Source organism: Arvicola amphibius, chromosome 3 (genome assembly GCF_903992535.2).
Source record: "Arvicola amphibius chromosome 3, mArvAmp1.2, whole genome shotgun sequence".
Classification (NCBI taxonomy): Eukaryota; Metazoa; Chordata; class Mammalia; order Rodentia; family Cricetidae; genus Arvicola; species Arvicola amphibius.
Genome location: NC_052049.1, coordinates 176,180,248 through 176,202,066, shown reverse-complemented (window position 1 = coordinate 176,202,066; position 21,819 = coordinate 176,180,248). Strand labels below are relative to the sequence as shown.

Here is a 21,819-nt window from a genome sequence, read left to right as displayed (position 1 = left end):
CAGCTCAAGGACTTTCCCCCAGCTTTCCTCCTTTTCTGCCCTGAAATGTCCCGCATGCACATGCAGTAATCAACCATCTGTTGTCCCTAAGGCTCTCTTGATGCTCATGCCACCAAACATTCCTGGAGTCACACGCAACCTGCAACGGGTCTTTCTGATGATCTATGCTCCTCCTGTGAGACTACTACTCAACAGCACATCAAAGCCACATGCCATTTTGCACTTACTGAAATACTGCTTGTTACCGTTCTTATGTCGCTTCATTTATGTGGGCTTCAGCTCCCAAAGCAAATTACAAGCTGCTTGAGGACAAGGACTGTGCCTTGTATCTCTTGTGATTCCCCCCACAGGGTCCAGAACAGTGCTCAGCACACAGCAGCTGCTCAGGAAATGGTGGTTGGTGGTGATACTCATGGCTGGAAACCAGAGGGTGACTGAAGCTCCTTAGGTGGGTCCATCTTCAGTCACTACTGAGAAAGTTCCAAGGCACACAGTGTCACTCGTCTCCCACGCGACCTCTAACCCCTGGATCTGCAGGCTTCTTGAGGGAACACTGATTTCCAGGTACAAGAAGCCATGTTTAGTCTCGACACACCCTCCCCATTAGGTCGTGTACCTTTCCCTCAGGACTTTGCACAGAATAACCCCAGTCATTGGACGCAATCCTTAGATACTTCTGGTATGATAAAGTGAATTTGAGTAGCCACTAGGAGACCTATGCGCTGAGTTCTTCTTTTGTTTTGGGCCTGGGAATGAGCAGAATATCCATAACCCATGAAGGATTGGAGGTGAAAGACCATTTGACGGGATGACTGATAGGCACTAGAGGTCCCCATCTGCCAGGTTCTTACTTAGATCAGGGACAAAGACTGCCCAAGAAACAAGAGCATCTAAACCCACAACACCTATTATCACCCAAAATTGGCATCCAGGCAAAACCGGCCTTTCTCTTATTTCTCACCCAGTGAGCGGAATCCTTTTCTGAAGTGTGTGTAGCAGGGACCATCGGCCCCATTCCCGTGCCCCTCTGGATTGTTTTCCTCCTCTGCGGCCCGAGTGGCTCGAAGTGATGATGCCGAAGGTCTCTCCAGTTCGAAAACTGAGGAGTGAAGTATCTGAACGACCTCTACCACTCAACCTCACGCCCTCTTTGTCTAGGGCGAATCGCGAGACCCCGATGGAGACTCGTGGGACTAGAGAACATTAGTTCTGAAACTCCACGCTCCCCTAAGCCGCGATCAGGCTGAAAGGGGCACAACGATAACACGATCTTTAGAGGTTCCTCGGTTTTTACAAATAAAGGCGCCAAGAGGGGTTCGGAACCCAGCTCCTGCCAGCAGCCAGGATATCCTCACCAGGTTTCCCTTTTACCTAGCCCCACCGGCGCGTGACCACTGCTCACCTCGCGAGGCAGCGGCACTCGAGTAGAGCGACCGCTATAACTGCAGCGACTTGAGGGAATTCTGTTCACAATCTGGACAGCCAGCCGACCGGCTGCGTACACAGTCGCCATGGCAACGGGACGCTTCCAGAGACTCCGGAAGTACTGTAAGGTGGTGGCGAATCGAAGTCCACATTCCTCCGTTGAAGACACAGGCAAAGTCAGGGCTGAACAAAGAATATGGAGATGGATTCAATTAACTTGAAAGGCTCAGAGCAGCTGTATACGCGAAACTGGGATTTAGGTTGTTGGGGGGAAAAGAAGGCTACGAAGGTATGAACCAGGAAGCGGGGTAGCGAGACTTCCGGTGCAGAGGAGTTTGCCATACGGTGGCCGCGCAGGCTCGTGAGCTTTCTCCTTCGCTCTCCGAGCTGCCGTCGGCGTGCTCCCTTGCCCCGCCCTGGTTAATGTGAAGCCTACCGGCCAGGCCTGCGCAGTTGCGGCGGCCGGGGAAGATGGTGGAGGACGGCGCGGAGGAGCTGGAGGACTTGGTGCATTTCTCCGTTTCGGAGTTGCCTAGTCGTGGCTACGGCGTCATGGAGGAGATCAGGCGGCAGGGCAAGCTGTGCGATGTGACTCTCAAGGTACCGTGGTCTAGGCGGTGTCTGGCTGAGGGGAAAGCGACCGAGCTGGAAGAAAAAAGGGGTGGTGGACAGGGGAAGAGAGGTCCAGCGGATTGAGGGTGGAGAGAGGTTAGGGGGGAATAGAGAGGAGAGACAGCGGTGCCAAGCGCAGAGCAGGGGATTGAGGCCAAGTTGGGAGAGGAAAAGGAGCAGCCGTTCAGCCATTGGAAGGAAAGACTGAGAGTTGTGCCGCTGACGCCCTAAGAAAAGGAGACATTGGGGTATCCGCCTCCTTTTCTGTCACACAGACAAGAGAAAATGTTCTTATGGCTGGTCTATGAAGGAAGGGGCGGTGGCTGACTCCACATTCCGATGGACACCACTAAAACGTCTTGTCTTGTCATAAAGTCATTTGTGTGTGTGTGTGTGTGTGTGTGTGTGTGTGTGTGCTCCTTGAAGTTGGCTGTGCTATTGTAGAGGCTAAGCCTTCTCTTCGGGAATCATTGCCTGCCCTTGGCGCTTTTACAATCGGATCTAGAGATCTTTTGATGTGGACTGCTCTGCTCCACACTAGAAAACAACCTACATTCACCACCAAAAGGTCCTGGAGGGCAGGCTAGTGGACTGCTTGGGGAGAGGATCTATCCGCCACCTGTTCCCTACCAGCATTCTGGTCTGGTGTTCTGTGTTTTGAACCATGCTGGGCTGCTCCTTGATTACATTGCTGAGCCAGGTGGATCCCCTCCAGGTGGGGAGCTGCTGCTTGCCTGTGGGTTTTCCTGCCTGACTTGGCCTGCAAGGCTCTGAGTGTCCGTGCCTGGCGCTCCCTCTTCCTATTTCAAAACAGCAGAAAAACACAGACACCTTTTAGCTTTTATTTTCTACTTAGTTAAGGAAACTTTGCTTCTCCACATATTCGAGTCAGACTGCTAAGTAGGATAGGATGGCTAACAGTTTGGCACTTTAAAAAACAAAAGAGTCTAAAAGTCTGGCTTTGGAGACAAGAGAATTTGCATTAAAATACTGGCTGTAAGCTTGGGCAAGTTACTTAATCTCTCTAAGCTTACCTTTTATGTTAAGATAAAGATGATTCTTAAATCTCACTATTAGTGAGTATTAAATGGGATATTTGGTATTCTTTGTATGACACCTGTCATAACCTTTTCATCAATCCTGAAAGAAATGGTTTTCTATTAGAGTACTGAAATGGTCTACAGGATCTTCCCAGGTAAAAGTCGGAAACCTAGAAGGTTAAGAAAATTAAGCTGGACTAAAGGGTGCAGAAGATGGCAAGGCCACTAGGGATTTAGACACTGAAGAATGACTTAATTGTGGCAGTAATATTTGAGATGAGTAGGGACCAGTGAAAAACAGTAATAAGAAAGAAGTTTTGGGGTAAGATTTAGGCTGTGGACTGTCAGTAGGTTGATTGGGTAAAGGTCTTGCTGCCAAGCCTGACGACCTGAGTTCAATCCCTGGGACCCACATAGTGGAAGGAAAGAACTGACTCCTGGAAATGGTCCTCTGCCCGCCACAGGTATGCTGTGACACACACACACACACACACACACACGATGAATAAAAATGTTTAAAAGATGTAGGCTGTGCCTGGTAGTGGTAGTACATGCCTTTAGTCCCAGTACTCAGGAGGCAGAGCCAGGCAGATGGGTTTGAGACCAGCCTGGTCTACAGCATGAGTTCCAGGACAGCCAGGTATACACAGAGAAACCCTATCTCGAAACAAACAAACAAAAAGCCTAGGTTAGAACTAGACATGGCTGTAGACTCTTCTATAAACAAAAAGCCTAGGTTAGAACTAGACATGGCTGTAGATTCTTCTATAAACAAAAAGCCTAGGTTAGAACTAGACATGGCTGTAGACTTCTATACAGCCTCAGAGAGCTCAGTGGTGCTGAGAGCCACAGAAAGGCAAAGCCTACATCTTACTGCTCACAACAAGAGCAGTTCTCATAGTCAAGTCTTTCCTCAAACTTTTGATGAGTCCTGGCTGTTTTTCCAGGTAAGCTGGCACTGAAGAACTGGTGAGAGGCTTTTTGGCATGTGATGATTTAGTAACTAGTTGCCCCCATTAGGTTATGGTTCTCAAATTTAAGCAGGTATTAGAGTCACCTGGTGGCCTTGTTCTTTAGAGCTCACCTGAGACTTTCTGACTCATAGGTATTGCATGGGCCCTGTCAAGTTGACCAGCGATGCTGTCATCTAGAACTACATTCCGAGAACCAAGCTATAGAATAGAAGACCTGTCCTTTCAGAGTATATTCATTGAATCTTCTTTGTATTCAGGGATGCCCCAGTTACCCAAGTCTGGAGTCATGAGTTCATCCTAATCAGAGTGTAATCCATCTGTTTTTTATTAGGGCAATGACAGAGCAGCTGCCTGCCTGGTCGAGGGACCAGTACTGCCAGTTTTGGGCCTCTCCTCATGACATGCCTTCAGAGGAGACTGGTGTTCCTAGTGCTTGGAGTTGGAGGCTTGACCTCCGCATTGCTCAGAATTCTCCATCAAGTCAGGCACTGGCTTGTCTGGTTCTCATCTTATAATCATTTGTTGATGTTTCTAATCTCTTGCTGTGCTGTATTTGGGAACTTTGCTGTTCTGATGACCTGAGAGGCAGTTGTGGCACAGACTCTGCACGGATCTGCATCCTGGCTCTGCCACTCCATAGCTGACAGGACTTAAATTCTTTAAGTGCTAGTGAGTCAGTTTATTTCTCTGTAAATGGATGTCATCACCTACCTGAGTACTACTAGATTCAATTACTTAATGAGCTTCAAACTTCATGTAATAAATGCTTAGTGAATAGTAGGTATTTGTGTTTTATTGTTTGTTTGTTTATTGTATGTGTGTATGTGTGTGCCTGGTGCCCTTAGTGGCCAGAGAGGACATTGGATCCCCACGGAACTACAATAACAGATGGTTGTGAATTGCTATGTGGGTGTTGGGAATCAAACCTGAGTCCTTTAGAAGAGCAGCCAGTGCTCTTACCACAGAGCCGTCTCTCCAGCCATTAACAATGATATTTCAAGAGATTAGATCTTAATGTGTTGAGCAGGCTGGCCCAAAACTCTTGTGCTCAAGTTGTCTTCTTGCCTTGTTTTCCTAGTAACTGGAACTATAGGCACATGCCATTGAAGGGGCGTGGTCGGTCAGCAATTGGAATTAACCAAACTAGCTTTATTATAAAATACTCAGCTTTAATAAAAGGAGGAAAAGGGAAAAAACTTACAAAGCCAGAGTTCCAGCGAAGCACAGGAAACAAAGAGAGAGAAAACAAACACACACGGATGTTTTAAAGGTATTTGCTCCCCCCCAGGGGACACGCCCCTCGGATTGGTTAGCTCCCCCTCATGCCATTGCATCTGACTCATTAATAATAATTTAATGATGTTTCCAGAGAAAGTATAAATAAATGTATGTGTTCCATTTGCAGGGTTTTCTTTTGTTTTCTTTGTATTTTGTTGTTTGTTTTGTTTGTTTGTTTGTTTGTTTTCAAGATAGGGTCTCACTGTGTAGCTCTGGCTGTCTTGGAACTCACTATGTAGACCTGACTGACTTCGAACTCACAGAGATCTGCCTACCTCTGCATCCCAAGTGTTGGGATTAAAGGCATGCACCAGTACCCTGGCTATTTGTGTTTGTTTTTTGAGACACGGTCTCAAGTGTCCTGAGCCAGAATTCGCTAAGTAACTGAGAATGACCTTGAATCTGTGATCCTCTTGTTTCTCTCAGGTATTCAGATTAAAGAATGCCTCACCACACTTGGTCTCAGGGTGCAGTTTCGAATTTATCTGAGTTTATTTATGTTCCTTGCCTGCAAAGAATTTGCAATCAATCCACTGCTCTAGTTGAATAGCTTGCTTTTAACAGTTGAGACCAAGTCCAGAAAGGGCTTGTGCAAGAAGGTCACAGGCTGGATTAGGTGAAAGTAGGGTTAGATGTAATCTCCATGCTCTTGTGTTGTCTTCGGTGACAGACACAGGCTGCACTGATTTCAGTCACACGTTTGTGACTTTGAATTAAGCCACATCAGTTCATGTGCAGCCACTCTTAACCTACAGTCCTCTCCTTCCCTCTCTCCCCAAGGCAGAGTGAGAGTGAGCATCCAAGGCTCTTAACACCCTCAAAGCTCACTGCTGGTGCTCGGACATAGATTCACTTTGCCTTTGGAAATATTTAAATTTAAATTCCTTGGTAACCATTTGGATAGTTAGGTAGGAGTATGGCAGAAAAGAGTAATATATTAAATATGTGGAGGTAACACACCTTTAATCCCAGCACTGTGAGGGCAGAAGCAGGCAGATCTCTGTGAGTTCCAGGCTAGAGCTACACAGTGAGACCCTGTCTCTAAACTAATTAATTAATGATTTAAAAATAGAGTAAAGCCCTCTTTCTATTTGTAATAATTTGAACTTCTTATTAGAAAAAAAATCCATGTTTCTTCTCTTTGGCATGTCCTCTCCCCTTAATGGTTAGAAGTTAGTACGGGGCTTCTTGACATCCTATAGGATGTGACTGAGGTCTGGATAGCCGTTTGTATCCATGGAGGTTCTCCTCGTCCCATTTCCTCTCTGTTCCTCCAGCAGAAACCCAAGGTTCTGGCAGTGTGCATCAGGTTCATCTGGGTCCAGCCAGCTAGGCAGAAGCCCCAACTCCCAGATTCAGGGAGTATTCTCCCTCACGAGATCTCAAGTCAGAAAGTGGTTTGTTTCTGTTTCCCCTCAACTCACATACCCCTTCTTCTGTGTTTGTGAAAACAGAAGGGGAAGAATATCACCAACCCTGCTTATTTAGTATTCAGACCTATAAGCTTAAAGGAGAGAGAGGAAGACTGTGTGTTGTGTGTGTGTGTGTGGTGTGGGTGGGTGTGGGATATGTGTGAGTGTGGTGTGGGTGTGGTGTGGGTGTAGTGTGTGTGGTGTGGGTGGGTGTGGGATATGTGTGAGTGGTGTGTGTGTGGTGTGTGTGTGTATGTGTGAGTGGGTGTGGGGTATGTGGGGAGGTCAGAATACAACTTTGTAGAACTGATTCTCCCATCTTTATATAAATTCTGAGGGTTGGGGCTGGAGAGATAGCTCAGAGGTTAAGAGCATTGACTACTCTTCCAGAGGTCCTGAGTTCAATTCCCAGCAACCACATGGTGGCTCACAACCATCTGTAACGATATCTGGTGCCCTCTTCTGGCTCGTGGGCATGTATGGAGGCAGAACACTGTGTACATAATAAATAAATATTTAAAAAAAAATTCTGAGGGTTGAACTCAAATCAGAGGGTCTTATATGGCAGACATTTGACCTGACAGCCATCTCTCCTGTTCCTGCTAAAGTTTTGAACTAGGGTCTGAGAATGTAGCCTCCAGAAAGAAATGCGAAGGACACAGTATTAGAATATTTTTTTTTTGATCCACTAAATCCAGGTACAGAACCTTGGCTAAAACTGGCTTTAAGTGTCGCACATGCAAGCCTGGAATCGTGCCCTGTTTGTAATAGGAGAGTAGGTGGGGAAGGAAATGAAGTCAGAACTTGTTGGTGCATGCCATTTCTGTTATGTATACTATAGTGTATTACACAGGGATAATTACAGAGCTAGAGTAACCATGTTAGAAAGAATCCATAGATGTCTCTATTAAAGCCATTTGTTTTGTAGATTGAAAAACCCTGAAGCTTAGAGCCATTAAGGGATTTGTCTGAGGCACAAAACTATTAGCTGAGATCCAGCATAGCTATTTTTGTATGGGTGGAAGCAATGCTTTTACGTCCTCTGTTGGCTTACTCACCTGCGCTTCAGATGGCATGAAGCAGAGCAGGATACATCCGACCAACCCATTGTTAGTGTCGCCTGTGAGTGCAGATGGCAGTGATGTGTGTCTGAATTCATACCCCAGAGTGGTGTGAGTGTGTCTGAATTCACACCCCAGAGTGGTGTGTCTGAATTCACACCCCAGAGTGCTGTGAGTGTGTCTGAATTCACACCCTAGAGTGGTGTGTGTCTGAATCCATACCCCAGAGTGGTGTGAGTGTGTCTGAATTCCACACCCCAGAGTGGTGTGAGTGTGTCTGAATTCACACCCCAGAGTGGTGTGAGTGTGTCTGAATTCACACCCCAGAGTGGTGTGAGTGTGTCTGAATTCACACCCCAGAGTGGTGTGTGTGTGTGTCTGAATTCCACACCCCAGAGTGGTGTGAGTGTGTTTGAATTCACACCCCAGAGTGATGTGTGTCTGAATTAACACCCCAGAGTAATGTGTTCTGAACTCCACACCCCAGAGTGGTGTGAATGTGTCTGAATTCTACACCCCACATCTGTTGCAGTACAAAGGAAAATGAAGACCTTTTCTGTTTTATAAATATAAATTCTTTTTTGGGGATAGGGGTGGGGAGGCGTTGAGACAGTCCCACTCTGTATTCGGGCTGCCCTGGAACTCACTGTGTCGCCGGGACAACCTCAGACTTGATCTTCCAGCCTCAGCCTCCAAGTACTGAAATTGTGGATGAGAGCTGTCGTGACCAGTTATAGACATATGTGTTGGATTCCTTATCGTGTACAGAAATTTAAACTTCTGAATACTCACCGAATAGTTGTTTCGCGAGACTCTCTCCGACCTCTCCGTCGTTTTAAAGTAGGTAGAGGAGCAGGGCACTTGTGGTAAGAATTTGATACGCATCACAGGTTTACTTTGCCTGGATGTCATGGCTCTTGCCTGCAACCCCAGCACTAGGGGATGGACACAAATTCAAGGCCAGCCTGGACTACTTAGTAAATTCCAGGCTACTCTGGACTGCAACATGATAACTGTTTCAAAGCAATAGGGAAAGAGAGAGGAAGGGGAGAAGGGTTTTGGTCTCTTTCTCATTTGAATTGCATTGTGGATACTGCTGTTAATTTGGACACTGACTAAGCAGATGAGATAGAGATGGAGACAGATAGACAGAGAGCATACACATAATGCAGCCTGAGATCCAGGATTGTGGAACGTTGGAGGAGCTGCAGTCTGGAAAACCTGTTACCTGCAGAGTGAATTCCATGGTGCTCATCCTGGCGCTTCTGGACCATGTCTGGGTGAATGTCAGAAGCCCATGTTTGGGGATACTTTTAATTGTAGATAGTTCCTTTAATATTTTGTGCATGAGACTTCTTTGTTTGCTCCTTAGCCACACCTGGTTTAGCTTGATGAAGAGAGAATGAAACCATATTGTTTTTTTAACGATGTATTCCCAGACTTTCTTAATTTACAAGCATGGCCCCCACCTTCCCTACTTTGAACCTGCCGACTCTTAGCATTCTCGTTGTCTCTTTGGCATGAAACTATCCAGCTTCTCTGCGGTTAGTTTATGTGCCAGCAGAACCATAGGGCGAATACCCAAACAGCTGGCTGCATCATCACCTATTCCAGTTGGGAACAAAATGAATGAACCAAAATGTGTGTGAGCCGCATGTTAGCAATCTAGTCAGTACTAGGATGTGCAGGTGATAGTTTCATTGTGACTACTCAAGCAGCTATGCACAGTACACGTAAGAACTGGCGTGGCTGTGTTTGGATAAAACTGTTGACAAAGGCAAGTGTGAAACAAACACAATTAGCTCAAGCTTATCGGCCTGGGTATGTCTAATGTAGAGCTGAAGTTTCTGGAGTAGGTTATGGTCACAGTTGCTTTGTGACTCCACGTACAGTGTCTAGGGATGAAAAATTTCTCTTACTAAAGTGTGTGGCTGAGGACTAGGGATGGTGTTCAGCTCTGGAACACTCTCTTAGCTTAAGGGGGGGCTGGTTTCCATCTCTAGTGCCAGAGAAGGAAAAACAGTAAAGATGACTTCATGAACTTCTCCATTTCCAGGCTGCTGCAGGTGAACCCGAATCTGTTGTTCTGGTTGGTGAATGAATAACCCATCTAGGAGAAGTTACTATTAAAACTTGAATTTTGCTAGTAAAGTCTTATATCTCTACTGGAGCATGCGGCTGAGTATTTTTAAATTGTTAATGAAAGGCTCCAAACTCCTTTTCTGTCTTACTTGAAGCTGGGGAGGCCAAGCTACTTGCAGAATAATAGGTCATTATTGGCAAAGTGGTTAAAGTGGGGCTAGGGAGATAGCTTAGTTGGTTAAGTGCTTGGCTTGTAAGTCTGAGGACAAGTTTGGTTTCCAGAACCAAAGGCTTGTTACATGCTGTAACATGATATACATGTTACATGCTGTACATGGTTACATGCTGTAACATGCTATATGTGTTACATGCTGTAACATGTTATATGTGTTACATGCTGTACATGGTTACATGCTGTAACATGTTATATGTGTTACATGCTGTACATGGTTACATGTTGTGCATGGTTACATGCTGTACATGGTGGTGCATGCTGTAATCCAAACACTGAGGAAGCAGAGACAAATGGATATCTGGGGCTCACTGGCTATTATCCTACCCTAATTGGCAAGTTCCAGGCCAGTAAAAGACGGTCTCCAAAAAAGAGGTGGGCAGTACCTGAGGAGTGACCCCAAAGGTTGTCCTCTTATATGCCTGTGCACACACATGCACACCCCATTCATACACATGCACATACCTCCACACCCGTGTACACACATTCATACACATGCACATACACACCAAATGAAGTGCTTTTAGTTTTTGTTTTTGTTTGTTTTAAGATAGGGTCTGATTCTGTAGTTCAGGCTGATCTAGAACTCACTATGTAGCCCAGGTTGGCCTTGACAGTTCTTTTCTTCAGTTTCATGAGTTCTGAGGTTATCAGCATTAGCCACATCCTCAGCTCAAAAAGTTTTTTGAGACATATATATTTTGAGACATACTCTCTCTTTCTTTCTTTCTTTTTTCTTTCTTTCTTTCCTTTTTTCTTTCTGTTCTGAGGTTATCAGCATTAACCACATCCTCAGCTCAAAAAGTTTTTTGAGACATATGTATTTTGAGACATACTCTTTCTTTCTTTCTTTCTTTTTTTCTTTCTTTCTTCCTTTCTTTCCTTTCCTTTCCTTTTTTTTTTTTTTTTTTTTTTTTTTTGAGACAGAATTTCTCTGTGTGGCCCTAGCTGTCTTGGAACTCGCTCTGTAGACCAGGCTGGCCTCGAACTCACTAAGATCCACCTACCTCTGCCTCTCAAGTGCTGGGATTAAACCCTCCTGAGTGCTGGAATTAAAGATACTTTTCATTTAAGAATTTAAAATACATTCATTTATTATTGTAGAAGGGACAAGAACATGTCTCAGAGTACACGGTCAGAGGATGACGTGGCAATCATTTCTCCAGTCTATCTTATTGAGTACCGGAAACAGAATTCAAGATTTCAGATTTGACAGCAGATGCCTTTACTCACTATTTCATGAGTCTTTTTCTTTTCTCTCTCAATATAACCTCACTATGGAGACTGAGCTGAGTTCAAACTCAGGATCAATATTTATAGTGCTTTGTGACACCAAAGCAAAATTTGCCTTGGATCCAAATACAACGATCAAAAACATTTCATACTGAGAAGTAATCTTGCCCGCTCTTTGTGAACTTGTGATGGGCTTGTTATCCTTCATTGTCAACTTGACTAGATTTGGAATCACCCAAGACATACACCTCTTGGGTGTGCTTCTCAGGGAATTTCCAGCGAGGTTTACCTGAGGAAGGAAGCCCCATTCTCACTGTGAGTGGTGCTGTGTCCTAGGCTGGGATTTGGACTGAATGAAAAGGGGGAAAGGAGGAAGCCAGCATTAACTCTTTGCTTTTTGATTGTAGACATAGTATGGTGTTTTGAGAGAGAAACATCCCCATAGTCTCCAGCATTTAAATACTTGCTTCTTAGTGGTAGTGCTTGGGAGATTTAGGAGGTGTGGTCGTGCTGGAGGCAGTGTGTCACTGGGATGGGCTTTGATGCTTCTTAGTGGTAGTGCTTGGGAGATTTAGGAGGTGTGGTCGTGCTGGAGGCAGTGTGTCACTGGGATGGGCTTTGAGAGTCACTCTGAATTCACTCTCTGTGCTTGCTGCTTGTGATTCAAGATGTGAGCTCTCAGCCTCCTGCTGCCATGCCTTCATGCTGTCATCATTGACTGTAAGCCCAAATAAATATCCTTCTATAAGTAGTCTTGGTTATGGTGTTTTATCAGAGCAATAGAAAATCAACTACAGAAAACAAAACCGAAAGGGGTTGTTGAGTAACTAATACACAGTGTGGTCAGCGGCTCTGGGCTTCCGCTGACATGCCCCCACCACGAGGGACTGTATCTCCTCAGACCATGAGCCACAATAACTTTCCCTTACTTGTTTCTGGCAGATATTTTGCCACAGCAATGCAAAAGTAATTAACTTAGGTAGTCTGCTAACTCAGCTGTTAAGAGCTGAGTTATAAACCAGAAATGGTGGCGCACACCTGTAATTCTAGCACTTGGGTGATAGAGGCAGGAGGATAAGAAATTCATACTCCATAGCCAATTTGAGAGGCTACCCTGGACTATGTGAGACCCTTTCTCAAAAAACAAACCAAAAATTGAAACACAAATTATATTAGCTCAGCTCTAAAGGTCACTTTAAAAGAATTGCTTTCTGGGATGTGGAGACGGCTCAGCGGATAAAATACTTGCTGCGCAAGCGTGAGGACCTGAGTCTGGAGCCACAGAACCCACGTAAAACCTGGGCACATTGTACCCTGTGACTCCAGAGATAGAGATGGCGCTAGAGGGACCTGGCCATCTGTTGTCACTGAAGTAACAGCTTCATTTTCACCAAGACCTTGTCTTGGGGGCTGGAGAGACAACTCAGGAGTTAAGAACACTTGTTGCATTTATAGAAGGCTTGGATTCGGTTCCCAGCACCCACATAGTGACTCACAATCATCTGTAATTCTAGTTCCATGGGATCCGACATTCTCTTCTGACATCTTTGGGCACCAAGCATGCACACAATACACAGGCATGCATGCAGACAAAATACTCATAAACACATAAAATAAAAATAAAGAGTTCCAGGCCAGCTACATAGTGAGACTCTGTCTCAATGATGATGATGATGATATAATACTAATAATTTTTTTAAAAGACCCTGTCTTTAAAAAACAGTGCAAAAGCAATCAAGGAAAGACATCCTGGCATTAACCTTTGGCCTCCACTCATACCAGCACGGGCAAATGCACCTGGATACACACCTCTACACACATGCATATACTGTACACACAGATTAATTAATTTAACATGGTCTCACTCTGTAGTCCTAACCTAGCCTTGAACTCACAGTGATCCATCTGCCTCTGCTTCCTACTACTCCTAGTTAAAGATTAAAGGGCCTTCCCCACCTCACCCACCTAGTAAAACATTAACTTCAAAGAGATGGCATATTTAAATGATGCATGCTGTGAGCTTATTCTTTGTGACCGATTTATACAATCTAAGTGTCCTGTTACCATGGTAGAGCTATCTAGTGATCACCAAAGTGTGCCGTGGTAGCAAGTCTTCCATGTAACAGTGCATTGGAATAAGTTATCCATTGAACATTCATCTCCGGATTTGTATCTCTTTCTTTCCGTTTGTCCTGTGCCACCTCCTACTCATTATGTCTGAATGAACCCTGTCGCCCTTCTCCACAAATGCTGTACCACTGAGCTACCTCCCCAGTGCTAGCCTCTCGCCCTTCTCCCCTCCTGTAGTTTCCTTTGTTCAGGGGTGACAAATCATCCATCTAATTGTGCCCAGTTAAAACTCTGGCATTGGCTTTAGCTTATATTCATTCATTATTCCTTGCCGCCTTTGTTTGGTTTGGTTTTTCAAGACAGGGTTTCTCTGTGTAGCTTTGGCCATCCTGGAACTCACTCTGGCCTTGAACTCAAGAGATTCTCCTGCCTCTGTCTCTGTAGTGCTGAGATTTAAGTAAGGTATGCGCCACCACTGCTTGGCATGTTTTAAGATTCATTTTTTATTTGTGCGTCTGTGTATACACATGTGTATGTAGGTACTTGTGGGAGCCAGTAAGATCCCTGGAGCTGGGATTACAGGCATTTGTGAGCCACTGGATGTGGGTTCTAGGAACTGAACTCCTGTCTTCTCTAAGAACAGCAAACACTCTTTAACAACTGAGCGGTTTTTCCCGTCCCCTCTTTTTTGTTTCTTCAGACGGGATTTCACTGTGTCTCAGGTTACCACTATTAGAGGCAGACACCACCAACCACAGCTTTAGCCTCTCTCTTTTATATGTATTTGTGGTACTTTTTTCTTTACAATAGTAGTTATGTGATTATTTATAGTTTTGTGAATATTTATAGTCCATGGAAGCAGGGTTTGAAACTGAATTGTTTTTACCAACATATCTATATAATAGATGTTCATAGTTTGTAGAGCGCTGGTGTATTTTTTACTAACATATCTATATAATAAGTGTTCATAGTTTGTAGAGGTCTGTAGTCTATTTTTTACCAATATATCTATATAATAGGTGTTCAGAGTGTATAGAGGTCTGAAGTCTATTTTCTGGGAGTTGGTTCTCTCCTTCCAACTTGTTTTGAAGCAAGTTTCTCTTGTGTCTGCTATAGCACTGTGTGTTCCATGCTCACTGACCACTAACTTCTAGGGGATTCTCCTGTCCAGGCCACCCATCTCCCTGTGGCAGTGCTAGGATTACAGATGCTCATGTTATACCTCTGGCTTTTTTTAAAAATATTTATTTATTTATTATGTATACAATATTCTGTCTCTATGTATGCCTGCAGGCCAGAAGAGGGCATCAAACCCCATTACAGATGGTTGTGAGCCACCATGTGGTTGCTGGGAATTGAACTCAGGACCTTTGGAAGAGCAGGCAATGCTCTTAACCTCTGAGCCATCTCTCCAGCCCCTATACCTCTGGCTTTTACATGGGTTCTAGGTGTTGAACTTAGGCTGTCAGTCTTATACAGCATGCGCTTGATAAATATTTGCTATGTTGTCTTGCTGGCCTTCCCAGAGAATTCTTGTAGAATTTAAGAAATGATCGTGTATCCAACAGATTGACATGTATGCATACACACTCCCGTGTGAGGGCGCACACACACACATGTTCAGCTCTCTGATCATGTTCTGCTTTCTGGGTGGCTTTCCATTTTACTCAGCAGATTGGTCTCTGTCTTCCTTGTTCACGGAAGGTCTTTGTGAATGTGAGCTTGTGCTCACAGTAGGACAGCGAACACTACAGCAAGAGACTGCTTTGAGTGTCCCATAGTGTTGAGTACCTGAAGAAGTTAAAACAGAGTGCGGAGCCTGAGAATGCTGCTTTTGTCCGAGAGGCCAGAGCAGCCTCTCTGGATAGAGATCTACAAGCTGGAGGTAATTCATCACAGAGCAGAGGGGTGTATGTAGTAGAAGGATGAATAAACACAGGCAGAGGCAGGCACGTGTTCATGATTTTGTGGACCCTACAGGGAACCGGCATGATAAAAATAGAATAACCAAAAAGAAAGAGGAAGTACATGAAGTCAGCCAAGGTTCCTCTCTTTCCCACTTGGCCTAATTCTTTGCTTAAAACTATGACTCTTTAAATACCTTTTGCATGGCTAGAGACGTGGCTTAGGGTAGAGCATGTATCCAGCATGCCTCAGGTCCTAGCTTCAATCCCAGCATGTTTATGAATAAATGAATGAAGCCAAGCAGTAATTATTCACTAATCTGGAAGCCAGGGCAGAGTGTTAGGGGGTAAACCTGTAACATAAAAGATAGAATTTGTCTTCCCCAGTTCCTGAAGAGAAAACAGAATTTTTTTTATTATTTATTTATTTATTCATTTGTTTTTTTGAGATAAAGTTTCTCTGTAGCTTTGGAGCCTGTCCTGGAACTCACTCTGTAGACTAGGCTGGCCTTAAACTCACAGAGATCCGCCTGTCTCTGCCTCCCAAGTGCTGGTGTGTGCCACCACCTTTCCGGCATGAACAAGAATTGTAACAGCACTTTCCTTCCTTTTGTTCAGGGAGATGGCGGTAATAACCAGAGAAAGAACAGCTAATTCTTGAAGGCAATCTTTTATGTTTTTAATTGTGTGTGCGTGTGTGTGTATGGTTGTATTTGTGTGTGTCCCTGCGTGTGTGCATACATACGGAGGTCAGAAATCAACAGTAAGCATCTTTTGCAGTTGTTCTGCGCTCACCCTCACTGAACTGGAGCTGGCAGCTGAGTGGGCTCCAGGGTTCCTCCGGTCCTGCCTCCCCAGGGTTGAGATTCCAGACATGTGCCACTTCACCCTGAGTTTTCTGTGGTTCTGGGGATCTGAACTCAGGTCCTTGTGCTGTGCCACAAGCTCTTCACCCCTGAGTTATCCCCATACCCCCAGGGAAGTCTTCTCTCCTGCATGCTTGTCTGGGGAGCAGGGGTGGAGCAGAACTCTGGGGCACGGCACTTAGCACTTCCAAGGCACCGCTGCCTCATTTGGGTGAATCCTGCCTGGCTGCAGTGTTGTTTTGTTTACTCTCTAGACGAACTTGTAAGTTTCCACACTGGGAAGAGGTAGTGGGAAATGCAGAAGGAGCAGGTGGTGGCTAGTGTTCAGGAGGGTTTAGGAGAGGGCTGCTGGTAGAAATGACTGACTACTCTAAGCAGCTCACAGAAATCCTCCTCTGCCCCTGCTGACTCCAGCAGGCAGAAGGCGCTTATGGACTTGTGGTACTGGCAGGCAGCCCCAGCCAAGGCTTCTAGAGCTGCCAGCTGTGTTTTCAGTCCTCAGAGGCTCTCCACTCGCCCCTCTGCTCCTCTTCCCTAGTGGCCCACAGTCTCCTGCAGTAATTGGCTGTCTGTGGTCTGTGCTTCCTGCTCTGAATTTTCCAGACACATCTGTTGGGCAGGGTCATGTCCACGCCTCAGGGCCCCTTTCGTCTTTTCTCCAGCAGAAAAAAAAAAAAGCACCAAGCCTTCCTCACTCTGCTGAGCAAGGTCTCAAACTGTCTGTGTCACAGACGACCTTGAACTCAGGATCCTGCCACCATCTCTCAGGTGTTGTGTGTGTGCAGCCATGGGGTCCTAGAGCACTCTGCATTTGTGTTTAATGTTCTCTTGTGGTCACAGGTTCACACGCCCCTCTCCCTGCCAACCGTGTGTTTCAGTTTGAAAATGACCCATGTTTTCTTTTTCCTTTTGCCCTGTCCTAACATACTGGGTGGTTAGTAAAGCTGGTGTAGCTAATCACTTCCTCTTCTAGTGTCCCTTCAATAGAAAGCAACTTTCGACTGTTGTCATTAGACCAGTAACATCAGCATTGCTTAGAAGCCTGTTTGAAATGCAGAATTTTCAGGCCAGCTCAAGCCTCCTGAACTGGATCTAGTGATGCTCTCATGCTGTGCACAGGGAGCCCTGGCACTCTGCTCCTGCTGTCCTTTTTGTTGTTGTTGTTGTTGTTATTTGGTTTTTTGTTTTTCAAGACAGGGTTTCTCTGTAGCTTCAGAGCCTGTCCTGGAACTTGCTCTTGTAGACCAGGCTGGCCTTGAACTCACAGAGATCCACCTGCCTCTGCCTCCTGAGTGCTGGGGTTAAAGGCGTGCCCCACCACCGTCTGGCTTGCTCCTGTTCTCTTAACTGTAGGTGTGTAGGTGTGTTTGCTCTTTTCCTCTAGAGGGTGAGCTCTGCAAGCATCTGAACCTCCCTTACCTCCTGTCTTTCTTTGAATGTTTGCTATGCTCAGAAGTCTTTGCTGGATTACCCCACAGGGCCAAGGTGTTCTGTTTGTGATGTGCTTTCAGTCAGCATACTGTCTAAGTATACTCGCTTGTGCGTGATGCTTGGCTAGCTGTGCAAGGGGCAGCGTGCACCGAATGAGGCCACCTTACAGTGATGAATACATGACTGGGGAGGTGTAACCAGCAGCCGAGAGAAAGCACAAGGGTGGCACTTAGAATATGGACATTTGTGCCTGTTTCATGGAAAAGAATGGTATGTGATTGGTACATTGAAGGATCAGTAGACCTTAGGTAAGATGGGAAGAGGTGTTCTGGGCTGAGGGAGAGAGAGGCTGTGCAAAGGCCTAGACATGGTAGTAACATCAGGTTTTAGTGGATCAAGGTACAAGGTGAGAGGGACATAGAATGGGAACTTGAATTCTCATGATGGGACTCTGAGGTGGTAAGAAATTAGCTTCTGATCACATGATCTTGGTCTGGTCAGATGTAGTGATTTCTAAGGATTCTGCCCTCCTCTCCCTCCCTCTCCTCTCATTCTATCCTGTTCAATATGGGTGGTGAGATCTTATGGGAGGCTTCAGAAGGGCTGGAGCTATGCTTAAATGTTTTAACCAATTCTTTATGTGGGAGTATAGTCCCACATGTCATGGTCAACTGGCCAGCCTCTCTCCCTGCCTTCCCGAGTTTCTACACAGTGGGGTCCATAAAGAGAAAGACTAAAGCCGGGCGGTGGTGGCGCACGCCTTTAATCCCAGCACTCGGGAGGCAGAGGCAGGCGGATCTCTGAGTTCGAGGCCAGCCTGGTCTACAAGAGCTAGTTCCAGGACAGGCTCTAGAAACTACAGGGAAACCCTGTCTCGAAAAAAAAAAAAAAAAAAAAAAAAAAAAAAAAAAAAAGAGAGAGAAAGACTAAAGCTTCATCAATAGTCCAGAATGTTCCTGCTTTCTTTTATTTTTTATTTTTCAAAACAGAGTTTCTTTTCTTTGTGTTGCTCTGGCTATCTTGGACCTCAGTCTGTAGTCCAGACTGGCCTCAAACTCAGAGGTCCACCTGCTGGGATTAAAGGTGTGTGCCTCCATGACCCTCCCCACTTTGGTGGAATGTACTTTGAAACACTGCTAAAACCTCAGGCTGAACCTAGTGTATTTGAAAACACTTGCCATTAGTTTCCCAACCCTGTGGGTTTCTGAGGACTGGTCTCATTTTTCTTTATGGTGAGCTGGGCATTGTTCCTCTGTCAGTGTTCTGGGCTGGTGAGCAGGTCACCAGCATTGAAGAGAAAGGACCGTCCCTTCTTCCTTGATAGTTTCTTACATACTAGCCTGTAAGAAGCCCCTCTGAACAAAGTAGCTAGTGTAGCTCATTTATTTCCTCGGGACTGAGTGCATGCATTGTAGCCTTGAAGTCAAGCTGCCCCAGCCTGACCCTTGCCATGCCAGCTGGTTTCAGATGACAATGGAGAGTGGCATTCTCTAAACTGTGCCACCTTTACCTCCCACTTCAGTGAGATCCCACCATTCTGGAGTCAGAGTGGGGCAGTTAAAAAGATGATTTATTGACAGTTCTATTACCTGTCTCAGATGTAGGGCTTTTTGTGAAACAAGCTTTAGGATTTATTAGGTACACTTATATATGAACCGCACATTGTGGGCTAGATACAACCCTTCCTATGTGGGAAGAACATTGAGCCGGGTGGAGGTGGAGGGATATTCATGAGGGATAATACAGCATGTGCCGGAGGCTCGTACCACTGCCATGCAAAGAAGAGCACTGACTGCCTAGAGATCATGGGTGGCCTCAGGGCATTTTAGCTGAGTCTAAAGCTGCAGAGTAATTCACTAGGGAGAAAACTGTGAGGTAAAGATCCAGGCCTAGGAGACAGAGACATTTTGGGGAATTTCCAGCAGCTTAAAGGAGAGTTATGGAAGTGGGTAGAATTGAGTAAAGCAGATAGGGTAGGTTAGGTTTATGCTCCAAATGATGGGAATTGATATGAGCAGACACAATTATACATTGAGTGTACTCATCCAGAAACTTCTAGATTGCCTCGTTGGCTCAGAGGGTGAGAAGCCTGGCCGCCCGAGTCTGATGGCTGGGATCCCCTTAGTGGAGATGATCCCTGGGAGCTAGTTACAGGTGGCTGTGAGCCACCTAACATGGGTGCTGGCAACCAAGCTTGGGTCCTCCAGAGAGCAGCAAGTGCCCTTAGCCACTTGGCTGTCTCTCCAGATGCCCTTCTTTTTGTTTTGTTGTTGCTAAGGTTGGTCTTTACCTGTTGGGCCCAGGTAATTCTCCTGCCTCATCCTCGCGTGTGTCTGGAACTACAGGTGGTGCCCACCATAGCGAGCTCCATTTATGTAGATGGAACAGCGGAGGGCCGCTTCCCGTCACCCGGCTCACTTTACCCAAAATAATTACATGGAAACTGTATTCATTTAAACGCTGCCTGGCCCATTAGTTTCAGCCTCTTATTGGCTAATTCTCATATCTTGCTTTAACCCATATTTAGTAATCTGTGTAGCACCACGAGGTGGTGTCTTACCGGGAAGGATCTTAGCCTTTCCATCTCGGAGAGGAGAGTTATGGCGTCTGCCTGACTCTTGCTTTCTCTCTCCCACAATTCTGTTCTGTCTACTCCGCCTACCTAATTTTCTGTCCTATTAAAGGGGCAAGGCAGTTTCTTTATTAACCAATGAAAGTAACACATGGACAGATGACCCTCCTCCATCACGTTTACTCTTCATCTTTCACTGAACTGCATTGCGAGTGGAGTCACAGCAGGTGTGGCACTTTAAGATCACACGGCACAACGCCTTAGAAGTCCACCCAAGGTGATTGTGCTGACTTTCTTTCTTCATATTTCTGAGTAGCATACGATAATTTGTTTTATCATTTACTTACTTAAGGATGTTTTCATTTTTGACTATTCCAAATAAAGCCGTGGACCTTATATAAAAGAGTATGCATGAGTTTAGTTTGCTCTCTTTCTCTCTTCTCTTTCTGTACATGTCCAAGAGTACAATAGCTGTGTTATATGGTAACTGTGTAGAAGAAATTGCCAACTTCTTTTCCAAAGTGGCTGTACTTAGATGAGCATTGACATGTGTGTTGATGAGTACTTTGATGTATCAGTTTATGTGTCAGTAGACTATAGTGCCCAGTTGTTTGGCCGTACACCACTGCTGTGAAAATCCTTTTAGTGTAATTACCGTTTTAACCAATAGACTACATACAATGGCTGACCTTTCAATAGTGTAGGTGGCCTCATCAGATCAGTTTAAAGTTTTGTTTTTTAGATTTTTTTTTAAGTCATCAGTGCAGGACTCAGAGAGGCTGGAAGAGATCCTCAGATCCCTAGAAACTGGAATACAGATAGTTGTGAATTCACCTGATGTGCATATCGGGAACCAAAATCAGGTCCTTTGTAAGAGCAGTATGTGCTCTTAACCACTAAACCACCTCTCCAACTTCCATTTTGAAGTTTTAAGAGCAAAACTTTAGGCTTCCCCAAGAAACTGTGCTGCTTCAAGATTGCAAGAGGGCCGGAGAGGTAGCTCAGTTATAGAGAGTGTCTTCTTAGTGTGTGCAAGTCCATAGGTTCAATTCCCAGTACAACACAAGAAGAAGAAGAAAAAGAGTAGATTTCATTTTCCTGGGTTCAGTCCTCAGCACTGCAGGGATAGGGGCAGAAATTACAAGATAGAATGGGTCTGAATGTCTTACCTGCTTGCCCGCCCCACATATTCAGACTCAAGAAAAAGAAGCACTGTTGCCGGGCGGTGGTGGCGCACGCCTTTAATCCCAGCACTCGGGAGGCAGAGGCAGGCGGATCTCTGAGTTCGAGGCCAGCCTGGTCTACAAGAGCTAGTTCCAGGACAGGCTCTAGAAACTACAGGGAAACCCTGTCTCGAAAAACCAAAAAAAAAAAAAAAAAAAAAGCACTGTAATAGCACTAGAGAGGTGGCTCAGAGGTTGAATGGGTACTATTCTTGCAGAGTGCCCAGTTCAGTTCCCACATCCTCATGAGGTGGCTTACATACACCCGTAACTCCAGCTCCAAGGAAACACGATACCTCTAGCCTTTGTGGGCATCTGTATTTATGTGCATGCGCGCGCGCGCGCACACACACACACACACACACACACACACACACATATCTAAAAAAACTGTAGGGGCCTGG

General features: G+C 45.4%; 2 protein-coding genes across 6 annotated transcripts in view; one reads left to right on the top strand and one right to left on the bottom strand.

Annotated features, from left to right (window-relative positions):
* Kif9 (kinesin family member 9) overlaps window positions 1–1,704 on the bottom strand; it is a 53,870-nt gene extending 52,166 nt beyond the window's left edge. For 2 of the 4 annotated variants that reach the window (XM_038324251.1, XM_038324252.1), the window contains exon 1: window positions 1,403–1,704. Coding sequence is in view for 2 of the 4 variants with exons in the window: in XM_038324249.1 (XP_038180177.1) it covers window positions 228–264 (37 nt within the window). In the remaining 2 variants the exon portion in view is untranslated. Of the gene's footprint in view, window positions 1–227; window positions 471–1,402 lie in introns of all 4 variants that reach the window. The other 2 variants (XM_038324249.1, XM_038324250.1) reach the window with 2 other exon arrangements.
* Window positions 1,705–1,881: 177 nt separating this feature from the next.
* The window catches only part of Klhl18 (kelch like family member 18), a 60,189-nt gene continuing 40,251 nt past the window's right edge, over window positions 1,882–21,819 (top strand). For both annotated transcript variants that reach the window (XM_038321911.1, XM_038321910.1), the window contains exon 1: window positions 1,882–2,025. In XM_038321911.1, the coding sequence (XP_038177839.1) occupies window positions 1,897–2,025 (129 nt within the window). In that variant the 5' untranslated portion in view covers window positions 1,882–1,896. The remainder of the gene's footprint in view (window positions 2,026–21,819) is intronic.